The sequence below is a fragment of the Geotrypetes seraphini genome, chromosome 4, assembly GCF_902459505.1.
Source record: "Geotrypetes seraphini chromosome 4, aGeoSer1.1, whole genome shotgun sequence".
Taxonomy (NCBI): Eukaryota; Metazoa; Chordata; class Amphibia; order Gymnophiona; family Dermophiidae; genus Geotrypetes; species Geotrypetes seraphini.
The window spans coordinates 7325300-7337640 of NC_047087.1; the positions used below are offsets into that span (position 1 = coordinate 7325300).

A 12341-nucleotide genomic window follows, 5' to 3' on the forward strand; every position below is an offset into this window, starting at 1 on the left:
GTTAGAAAGCAAAACACACAAGAGACTTGTCTTGTTAAGGGGTGGTAATATGGTGAACTCTACTGGATTTTTCTTTAATTTGACTCACTCTTGATGCTTAATTCAGGTTTCTTTTTCTTAGTAGTTTAAGAAGGGATTTTTTTGTTCATTTTTTAAATTGAACCTTGTAAACTGCTTTTCTGGGTTTGGACTCATTGGGGGCAGTCCTAGGTGCCCCAATGCCGCATGGGGAGAGCATAACCCAGTGTCAGTGCATCTAACATTTCAGTATCCACAATTATATCTAGGGATGTAGCTACGGGTGGGCCTGGTCCACCTAAGACAATTCAACAATGGCAGCCTTTCTCCCCTCTCTCTCACACCTGGATCTGGCATTTGTCCCCAATCACTGACCCATAGCTTGGCAATGCTTCCTCTCTCTAAACCTCCCCCTTCCTGAACCTTATCATCTTTGAAGGCAGGAGCAGTGATGCATATTCATTTCCTGCTCTGACCCCGCAGACTTCCCTCTGCTGTGTCCTGCCAGAAAGAAAACAGGAAGTGACATCAGTGAGGGCGGTGCACAGCAGAGGGAAGCCTGCAGGGTCAGCACAAGTAGCAGATGCATGTCACCACCACCACTGCCCAAGAACTGAGGTACACGGGAAGGGGGGGGAGGTGTTGCTGCAGATTGCAGATTAGGGGGCAGAAGGAGAAGGGGCAAGATACAGGATTATGTAGCGGGGGAGGGGGGCAGTTTGGGAAGGCCCATCCAACGTAACGTAACCCAAAATAATAGGTCTGGCTACATCAGCCATAGACTTGGTGAAATTGTTGATACCCAGTGCAGCAAAAACATGTTACTGCAGCCTAGTCCATGCCCTTCCCCCACTCCACCCTTTGCATTGCGCTGTATCACTCATGTGCCCCCTTGCAAAATAGCGCTTAGTTACTTTACTGCCATTTAGAAGTGTAAGTGTTCACTTGCCCAAGAAAATAACAAAATTCCTTATGCACGCGAGTGATGCATTAATGTGGAAGCCTCATTATAGAATTAGAGAAGGGGGTGAGTCTTCTTTGGTTTTGATTACCGTATTTTCACGCAAATAACACGCACCCGTATAAAACGCGCACACGTGTATAGCGCGCAGAAATCACGATGATAAGCGCAAAAACTTTGGTATAACGCGCTCACGATTATACCGCGCATGCTGCCCGACTCTCCGTTCACCCCCCTGACTTCCGTGCACTGCCCCGCCTCTCCGTGCGCTGTCCCGACTCTCCGTTCACCCCCCCTGACTTCCGTGCACTGCCCCGACTTTCCGTGCGCTGTCCCGACTCTCCGTTCACCCCCCCCTGACTTCCGTGCACTGCCCCGACTTTCCGTGCGCTGTCCCGACTCTCCGTTCACCCCCCCTGACTTCCGTGCACTGTCCCCCCTTGAAGGTCTGTCCCCATCCTGAAAGCCTGATGCCCCCCCCCCCCCCCCGACGTCCGATACATCCCTCCCCCCGAAGGACCGCCGATTCCCCAACAATATCGGGCCAGGAGGGAGCCCAAATCCTCCTGGCCACGGCGACCCCCTAACCCCACCCCGCACTACATTACGGGCAGGAGGGATCCCAGGTCGGGTTGGGCCCATGTGCCTCAGGCCGCGCCCCCAGGTGGGACCTAAGGCTCCAGGGCCTATTCTGATTGGCCCACGCGCCTTAGGCCCCACCAGTAGGCGGAGCTTTAGGATGGATGGGCCAATACGGCCTCATTCCTTCGTTGGCTGCCTGCCGGACAGGCGGGTTTGGCTCCCGTCTGTCCGGCCAACTACCAAAGGTACGGGGAAGGGGGGTGGGGGGGTCGTGGGGGTCGCCAGGGGGATCGCGGGTCGGCTGGGGGGCGGTCGGAGGTTCTTGGGGGGGGACGGTCGTTGGGGGGGAGGGGGGTTTGCGTCGAGGGCAGGAGGGCCTGGGATCCCTCCTGCCCGTAATGTAGTGCGGGGTGGGGTTAGGGGGTCGCCGTGGCCAGGAGGGTTTGGGCTCCCTTCTGGCCCGATATTGTCGGGAAGTCGGCGGTCCTTCGGGGTGGGGGTGCGAGTGGTCCTGCCGGGGGGGGGGGATGTATCGGACGTCGGGGAGTCGGCCGGGCAAGAGGGCTTGGGCTCCCTCTTGCTCCGATCGTGGATGCGGGTGCGGGTGGGAGCGCGTGCGAGCGGTCGTTCGGGGTGGGGGTGCGAGTGGTCCTGCCGGGGGGGGGGGATGTATCGGACGTCGGGGAGTCGGCCGGGCAAGAGGGCTTGGGCTCCCTCTTGCTCCGATCGTGGGTGCGGGTGGGAGCGCGTGCGAGCGGTCGTTCGGGGTGGGGGTGCGAGTGGTCCTGCCGGGGGGGGGGGATGTATCGGACGTCGGGGAGTCGGCCGGGCAAGAGGGCTTGGGCTCCCTCTTGCTCCGATCGTGGATGCGGGTGCGGGTGGGAGCGCGTGCGAGTGGTCGTTCGGGGTGGGGGTGCGAGTGGTCCTGCTGGGAGGGTGAATCGGGCGTCGGGCGGGGTGGGGAACTATGTTTTAAAACTTTTGTATACCGCGCTCACGCATATAACGCGCGAGGGGTATGCGCGGTAGGTAAAAACGCGTATAACGCGCGCGTTATATGCGTGAAAATACGGTACTATTTCTTAACAAATCAATAAGTATTCAAAGCAATTTAAGTGGGCAGAAAAGGTTCCTACATGCTTAGATCACATCCATTAATATTCTGGAGCACTGAACTGGGCAGTACCACTGGATGCTGACACTAACCAGGCAGAAGGGGGCAGTACGGGGATGGAGGCAGGACAGAGCTAGTAGTTAAGTGATATTCAGTGCCAGGGCCCGCACAGCTAAATGAACACCTTGGACCGCACAAAAAGCAGTCTTAACTATACCCACTTGGCTGTGCAGGTGCTGGCCCTGATTGAATATCAGCTAGCACCCATCTTGCTTCCAGGTGCTCCTCTGCCTCTATAACAAGGTCTAACTCCTCTCGCATGACCCAAATCACTTCTCACTCCTCAGAATGATATGACCTTCCTCCTACACCCCATCAAAAATGGAATCTTTCCCAAGCCCCATCACTGGAAAAGGCCCCCTCCAAGCCTACCTGTTGGGCTAGTGAGTCTTCAAAGCAGGAACAAACTCCACTTGCTCCTGCCCCTGATGGCTGCAGAGTAGAGAATGACACGGTGACAAAATTCATCACCGTTCCCGTCCCCGCGGATAACCGCAGTAAACCATCTTCATGTCAGTCTTTGAGGGAAGAATCAGAGTATGAATGGCCACAACCACTGATCCGCAAGCTTTGCTTTGAAGAATGCTGGTGTAGAAGGACCGAGATTGAAATAGACACTAGAAAATGACATGGGATTATTTCCCGCGGTTATCCGCGGGGACAGGAACGGTGATGGTGATGAATTTTGTCACCGTGTCATTCTCTACTGCAGAGTGACAGCTATGACCTCTAGTGGTGGTCTTATAGTACTACCTCTAGAGGCTGAACCCAAGCGATAATACTGCAGGACTACCACTAGTATGGTGGCCATTTTGCATCTATAGCCACTAGAGGCTGGAGCAAATGGACCAATAGCCCACTGGGGATGTCCAGGCAGCTCTCAAGGACACTTTCCAATAGATTTGTTCTAACCTATAATAGTTCTAGGAAGACGATCTAATAGAATTAAGCAGGTACCTTCTGTGTCTTTGGACCTTCCCCTGGTTTTTTTACTTTTATTTTTTTAGAATTGTATTTATGTCAATTGCTGTCAACCGCCTCCCTCCTTACATATATTAAATGTATTACTGTATTAGTAGTGAATGTTATGTTTGTCGGTTTTTATTATTTTACTTAATTTTTGAACTTATGTAAATCGCATTGGATTTGGATTATGCGAATTAATCAAAGAAATTAAATAAACTTGAAACTCTGGAGGGGGCCATGTCGAGTTCCAGCTGATATTCAGCCATGACCTCCATAGGTAAGTGGGTCTCTGAATATTGCCAGGGAGCCAGAACCCGTTGGATCAGACCTGGATATGGAGATTTAGTGCCTGTTCTCAGATATGGCCCAGCATGGAATAGCTAGGCTTAACTGTCTACCACATGTGAGACAGTTTTCAGTTTAGTGGGTGGTTTGTTGGTGAGTAGTGGGATGGGGGGAGAGAAGGGGTTTGTGCTAAACTAACCTGCAGCTGTTCTTTTGCTGGTTTCTAATGTTGTTTGTTGAACTGCTAATAAACATATTTAAACATAAAAAAAGAATGCTGATTGCTGGTGGCTCAATATTAACAAAAACATTAAAAAAAAAAAAAAATCCCCCCAACTCAATGTTGCTTAAAAGAGCCAATCTCGCACATACAGAGCAGGATGTGCTTTTCTGTACCCGACTTCCTGTGCAACTTTAGATAGATAAGATTCTTATCTATGTTTCATCTTTGCTTACACCGTGTCGTACCTTGTACTGTTATTTGAAAATTTTTACTGCTGTTTACTGCTGCTGTGTTTGACTTATTCATTTCTTGCAAAAGGTGGTAAATATTTAATATTTATATTAAATATAAATAAAAGCCTACAGCTTGTAACGAATGAGCAAGCCAGAAGTCTAGTTCAAGCCTCAGTACTTGTTACTCTGGAGCATTAGCACTTACCACCATCCTGAGCACCTCATCGGGCACATTCCGTCGATGTTGACAGATGGAATACGCAGAAGAGTGGCTGAAGATCACGGGAGCCTTAGAGGTGGCCAGAGCATCTTTCATTGTTGCCACAGAGACATGAGCTAGGTCAACGATCATTCCCAGTCGGTTCATCTCCAATATGACTTTCTGTAGAAATCAGTCATGGTTGTCGTGTCACTTCACTTGGTTGTGTGGAATTGAGGGTCAAACATGTTGCAGACGAGACTTTTTTATTCTTTTCAACCCACAGAAAGTTGGAAAAGAATTATGCAACTAGAGTTGTGGAAAGTGTCTGGAGGCAATATAACTCACTAAAATATATCAGAATGAGACACAACTAGGAATGGGGAAAAAGCAGTAGAAAGATGCATCAAGTTTAAAATAGGTCAGATTGAACTGTGTTCCAGAGATATGAGCCCCCCCCCCCACCAAAAAAAAAAAGCTCTATGCATTTCTGTGGGAAGAGTTTCAGCTTCTGTACAATGAAACTCCTCCTTCCACACTACCTCTCCCTACCCTCCAAATTAATTCACTTCCACTCCATATAACTAGGGTTACCAGATGTCCTGGAAAACCCAGACATGTCCTGTTCTAGAGGACTGTCTGAGTTCCTGGATGGACTTTCCAAAACCCGCAGTTTGTCCAGGTTTTGTAAAGCCCTGAGCTCTGGACACATCTGGAGGGCCTTCAACAAGCATGCGCGGATGTCATCACATGTATCCACACGGTCTGGAGGTTGGAAAAAAAAAAGAGACGAGGCTTTGGAGGGGGGCTGGAGGTGGAACAGGGTGGGGCTATAGGCAAAACAAGGCAGGGCGGGGCTGGGGGCAAAATGGGGCGAGGCCATGCGTCTAGCTGTGTTCATTGTTAAATATGGTAACCCTACACCCCCTGCTCCACCCATTCTACCTCTTGGCCTCACCCCCTGACATACCTCAGCTGCTGCTCGGCCAGTAACAGATGCCTTGCTAAGACATCATCTCCTGCTGCCTTAGGATCGGTCTCATGATAAGAATGGAAACGTTTCACAGGCAGCAGGAAATAATGTTTTGCTAGCGACGGGGGGTGGGGGGGGGGGGCAGATGACCTGCCAAAGCAGCAGTCTCCTGCTCAATGCGGGAGACTTGGCAGCTCTGTGTTAGTTTAAAATTGCCCAAAGTGGCCACATTTCACCCACTTCTGGACTTTGTCAGGTGCTAAAACAATCCAGGGACAAACAAGCACCTGCATGAAGACTTTGGCCCCCAAACTCCTTGAGGCTACTTTGCTGTTGCAGCTTCTGGTCTGAAGAAGCAGATGCAGAAGGAGAAACAGAGGCCGGGGATTGGTGGGGGACAAAGATGTGACATGGGAGGGGGTGAAGAGAGAGAGGTGAAGCTGGTTCGAAAGGGGAGAGAGAGAAGGAATCACACCCCCAAGCACCGATGGGAGCTGAGAGTTCACTTATTGCACTGGAACTGCAGCAGGAGAGAAAGTAAAAATGTTAAACATGGCCACCACTCCCAATGCCTGAACTCATTGGTGACATGCAGGAATATGACCAGAATTTGGCAGAGATCCCAACACCTGAGGGAACAAAAACTGTCCCAGAAAATCAACATGATATCAAGCACCATCCAACCAAAGATCCAAGCTGGCCCCACTACCGCTGACCCCTGCACAGCAGACCAAGTCTGGAGCAGCTTCATACCCCAGAGGAAGTGTTTCCCCAACTACAAGAGCAGCCTACTAGAATATGCCCATCTCACCAAGAACTCAATTGCTGGCTGACTTTGATGATCAACAACCTCCTACAGAAAGGCCAGCTCCCATCCTTAATAGTTCACATTACTCTCACTCCCATCCCAAAAACCAAGAAGCTGACCATCCTCACCCTCAAACTTCAGACCCATAGCTGGACTACCTCTACTCACCAAACTATTTGAAAGACTCATCTGTAAGCATCTCACAGACTAGCTGGTCAAATTCTCCTGTCTACACTCCTCCCAATACGGCTTTAGAGCCAAACTCAGCATAGAACCTTTACTAAAAAAATCAAACAGATGCTCAGCAAGGGGCACTGCAGTTACGGACTCTGTAACTTGCAAGACTCAGAATCTCTCCAACAGGGCTAATCACAGAAATACCTGAAATTGCCTACCAAATGAGCTTCCCTTCTCTGTCTTAATTGTTAAATCTCAACATGCTTCTCCTGCTTCTTTGGATTTGGTAGATTTCTTTGTGTTCTTTTATGGCTCTAACTCAATCAGAACTGACCTGGAATCAGGTGCTGGGAGCCTCATTCACAACTACCTGGGGTTTCTATCCCAATTTTCTGTTCCTCTCTTAATTGGCTCAATTTGGCCATTATGATAAGGATCTTTGGTCAGAGGTGACGCGGTACCTTCCAGAGTATATAATCTTGAACTTTTGTGGGGTAAGGCCAAAGGGTCGGGGGGGGGGGGGCTGTTTTCACTATGTACCCTCCTCTCCCAAAACTTATGGATTCCCTTTTCCTCCAAACTATATGTTTTGGCTCCAGAGTGAACCTCCTCACTTCTGCGTCTCTCACCTCTTTTGTCCTTGTGACTTCTGCTCTTGCAATTTCCCAGTTCCTCCTGTCTCCAACTCTCTGCACGCTTCTGCCTTTTTTCAGTGCTTCCTGCCTTGCAACCTCTCCTGGATCTTTTGGTTCCCATGCATCTCTCTCTCGACCCTCCTATTCACTGGAATTCATGGCTTCTGCTCTCCTCTTAACCCCTTTTTCCACCTCATACTCTCCTCCTATTCCTATTAATGATTATGAGAGCGCTACCAGGTGCATGCAGCACTGCAGGGTCACAAAGCAGACAGTCCCTACTTACAAATCTAAACAATCAAGACAGACAAACCTTCCTCAGTCAGGACCTCAGGGTGCTTGCTTCGTCCTGCTGTCCTTCCACTTCTCTGAAGCCTTCCTTGATTGCTGAGCAGGAGGCAGTTAGCACAGTGGCTTCCTCAGCTGGAAAATGCTCACTGGCCCTGCCTCTTTTTAATTTTCATGCAGATGGGACTAGGAATCCATTTGGGCTACAAGTGGGCATGGGGTGTCTAGACAGTTTCCCATTACAAAAAGTAACTTGAAAAACTGAAGGTGGACAAAGCGATGGGACCAGACGGGATCCATCCCAGGATACTAAGGGAGCTCAGAGAGGTTCTGGTGAGTCCTATTAAAGATTTGTTCAACAAATCTCTGGAGACGGGAGTGATTCCTGGGGATTGGAGGAGAGCGGATGTGGTCCCTATTCATAAAAGTGATCACAGGGATGAAGCAGGAAACTACAGGCTGGTGAGCCTCACTTCAGTTGTTGGAAAAATAATGGAAGTGTTGCTGAAAGAAAGGATAGTGTACTTCCTTGAATCTAATGGGTTACAGGATCCGAGGCATCATGGCTTTACAAAAGGTAAATCGTGCCAAACGAACCTGATTGAATTTTTTGATTGGGTGACCAGAGAGCTGGATCGAGGACATATGCTAGATGTAATTTACTTGGATTTCAGCAAATCTTTTGATACAGTTCCTCATAGGAGGCTGTTGAACAAACTTGAAGGGCTGAAGTTAGGACCCAAAGTGGTGAACTGGGTCAGAAACTGGCTGTCGGACAGACGCCAGAGGGTGGTGGTTAATGGAAGTTGCTCGAAGGAAGGAAAGGTGACTAGTGAAGTCCCTCAGGGTTCGGTGCTGGGGCCAATCCTGTTCAATATGTATGTAAGTGACATTGCTGAAGGGTTAGAAGGAAAAGTGTGCCTTTTTGCAGATGATACCAAGATTTGTAACAGAGTAGACACCGAAGAGGGAGTGGAAAATATGAAAAAGGATCTGCAAAAGTTAGAGGAATGGTCTAATGCCTGGCAACTAAAATTCAATGCAAAGAAATGCAGAGTAATGCATTTGGGGATTAATAATAGGAAGGAACCGTATATGGTGGGAGGAGAGAAGCTGATATGCACGGACGGGGAGAGGGACCTTGGGGTGATAGTGTCCGAAGATCTAAAGGCGAAAAAACAGTGTGACAAGGCAGTGGCTGCTGCCAGAAGGATGCTGGGCTGTATAAAGAGAGGCGTGGTCAGTAGAAGGAAGAAGGTGTTGATGCCCCTGTACAGGTCATTGGTAAGGCCCCACTTGGAGTATTATGTTCAGTTTTGGAGACTGTATCTGGCGAAGGACGTAAGAAGACTTGAAGTGGTCCAGAGGAGGGCGACGAAAATGATAGGAGGCTTGTGCCAGAAGACATATGAGGAGAGACTGGAAGCCTTGAATATGTTTACCCTAGAGGAAAGGAGAGACAGGGGAGATATGATTCAGACGTTCAAATACTTGAAGGGTATTAACGTAGAACAAAATCTTTTCCAGAGAAAGGAAAATGGAGCAGAGGACATAATTTGAGGTTGAGGGGTGGTAGATTCAAGAGCAATATTTGGAAATTCTACTTTACAGAGAGGGTGGTGGATGCCTGGAATGCGCTCCCGAGAGAGGTGGTGGAAAGTAAAACTGTGACTGAGTTCAAAGAAGCGTGGGATGAACACAGAAGATTTAGAATCAGAAAATAATATTAAATATTGAACTAGGCCAGTTACTGGGCAGACTTGCACAGTCTGTGTCTGTATATAGCTGTTTGGTGGAGGATGGGCAGGGGAGGGCTTCAATGGCTGGGAGGGTGTAGATGGGCTGGAGTAAGTCTTAACAGAGATTTCGGCACTTGGAACCCAAGCACAGTACCGGGTAGAGCTTTGGATTCTTGCCCAGAAATAGCTAAGAAGAAAAAAATTTAAATTGAATCAGGTTGGGCAGACTGGATGGACCATTCGGGTCTTTATCTGCCGTCATCTACTATGTTACTATGTAACAACGACAAAAATACTAGGAGTATTATTAGACCAAGAACTTTCTTTCATGATCAGATTAGTTCCGTAGTTAAAAACTGTTTCTATAAGCTACGTCTCATTAGATCTTTATCCAAAGTCTTCAAACCAAAAGCCCTTAATATTCTAATTCATTCTTTGGTTATTTCCAGGCTGGATTACTGCAATACATTGTATCATAGAGACTGACTCCCTCAATAAAGCCAACATATGAGAAGGACAAGCACTGCTATCTTCAGAGCTCAGAGACTTGTAACTCTGAAGAGGGGAAATTAATCCTCTCTTAGGATAAGAGTTTTTCATCCAATCATAGCTAGAGATGCAGTGAACAAGTCCAACTTAAGAAGGCAATTGTTTGTAATACTTGCAACGCTAATATATGAGTAAATTCTTTTTGTCTCAAAAATTAGGAGATTGCATTCAGGTTGTACAGAGAATGAACTTATCTTATAAGCATGAAGATATATTCAGGGTCCCGACGCGGCCCCGTTTCGGCGTCTGCTTCAGGAGACCCCGCCACACACTGAAAAATGCTTGCATAAGAGTCACACTGATAATGGAGTTCAAACTACGGTCTGAAATACAAAAACCAATAAACAAATTGAAATGCTACAGATACAGCCACCGACACTCAAAAAGCTGCTGGACCTGTGCAAATTTCATAAAAATTAACGGCTGAAGTACATGAAAGGCACAAAAAGCATACATACCAGTCAAACAATAGAAAACTTCTGTGCAACAAGGAACGCCGCCTCCCGCTCCGATATTTAAAAGCAGGAGGGGGAGGGGTGCTCCAAGCGCACGGCCGTGATGACGTCATCAGTTCACAGCTGATGCATGAAAAAACTGTCAAACGCAATGCACAAACAGCTGTTGTCAAAGAAAAGCGGCCCATTCGATTTCGCCATTAAGGCCATGAGGGTGCAAAGTGTTTAGATTGAAGATCCACTTCTGTTCTCTCCTCCACAAAAATCGAGCGATGTCACCACCCCTAGGGCACTCAATACTGTCCAAAACTGTAAAAGTCAGATCTTCCAATGCATGGTGTGCTTGTTGCCAGTGTTGAACTAAAGGGGCCTCCTGCACCCCTGTTCGAATGCGACTCATGTGCTCCCCAATCCGTAATTTTAGTCTACGTGTAGTACATCCAACATACACCAGTTGACACGGACATGAAATCGCATACACTACATGGTGTGAGTTACAGTTAGTGCTGAGATGGGTATACTTCAATTGAGGAGGTAGTAACATTTGATGAATTGATACACTGAACACGCATACCCTGCAATGTCCACACGGAGAATGATGTCCCAGAGGAGGTAGCTGAGAGGGTTGACTCAAAAACTGAGAATGGGTCAATCTCTGTTTGAGATTCATGGCTTTAGAAAATGCAAACATGGGAATCTCATGAAAGGCATCATGAAACTGCAAAATGGGCCAATGACTTTTAATGATCTTTTTAATATGGAACGCATGTATAGAATATGGTAAAACACACACCAAAGGACGTGATGATGGAGCAGGATGTGACTGTAGCAATAGAGAACGATTGGCGTACAAACCTCGCTTGTAGGCCTTCTTAAGGACTGATGATGGATAACCCTTCTGTAAAAATCTGTTCCTGACTTCTTCAGCCCTATACACATATTCTTCCACTGACGAGCATAATCTCCTAAGACGCAAGAACTGTCCAGTAGGGATGTTGTCTCTCAAGTGCTTAGGATGAAAACTATCATACTGGAGTAAATTGTTTCTGTCCGTAGGTTTACGGTAGATAGATGTCTGGAAAGTACCTTGATGTAGAGCAACAGTAATATCCAAAAAAGCAACCTGAAAACAGTCCCTGGTCATGGTGAACTGGAGATTCGAGTCACATTTGTTAAGCCATTCAACAAAAGAGGAAAGTTCAAGCTCTGTGCCAATCCAGACCGCAAAGACATCATCGATGTATCTTTTCCAAAATAAAAAATGCTGCCAATGCTCTGAAGGGTACAAAAAATTATGCTCGTCAGTGGAAGAATATGTGTATAGGGCTGAAGAAGTCAGGAACAGATTTTTACAGAAGGGTTATCCATCATCAGTCCTTAAGAAGGCCTACAAGCGAGGTTTGTACGCCAATCGTTCTCTATTGCTACAGTCACATCCTGCTCCATCATCACGTCCTTTGGTGTGTGTTTTACCATATTCTATACATGCGTTCCATATTAAAAAGATCATTAAAAGTCATTGGCCCATTTTGCAGTTTCATGATGCCTTTCATGAGATTCCCATGTTTGCATTTTCTAAAGCCATGAATCTCAAACAGAGATTGACCCATTCTCAGTTTTTGAGTCAACCCTCTCAGCTACCTCCTCTGGGACATCATTCTCCGTGTGGACATTGCAGGGTATGCGTGTTCAGTGTATCAATTCATCAAATGTTACTACCTCCTCAATTGAAGTATACCCATCTCAGCACTAACTGTAACTCACACCATGTAGTGTATGCGATTTCATGTCCGTGTCAACTGGTGTATGTTGGATGTACTACACGTAGACTAAAATTACGGATTGGGGAGCACATGAGTCGCATTCGAACAGGGGTGCAGGAGGCCCCTTTAGTTCAACACTGGCAACAAGCACACCATGCATTGGAAGATCTGACTTTTACAGTTTTGGACAGTATTGAGTGCCCTAGGGGTGGTGACATCGCTCGATTTTTGTGGAGGAGAGAACAGAAGTGGATCTTCAATCTAAACACTTTGCACCCTCATGGCCTTAATGGCGAAATCGAATGGGCCGCTT

General features: G+C 47.5%; 1 protein-coding gene across 1 annotated transcript in view; it reads right to left on the reverse strand.

Annotated features, from left to right (window-relative positions):
* DPEP1 (dipeptidase 1) overlaps positions 1-12341 on the reverse strand; it is a 62838-nt gene that overhangs the window by 30946 nt on the left and 19551 nt on the right. The window contains exon 6 of the mRNA XM_033943738.1: positions 4648-4824. Coding sequence (XP_033799629.1) covers positions 4648-4824 — 177 coding nt within the window. The remainder of the gene's footprint in view (positions 1-4647; positions 4825-12341) is intronic.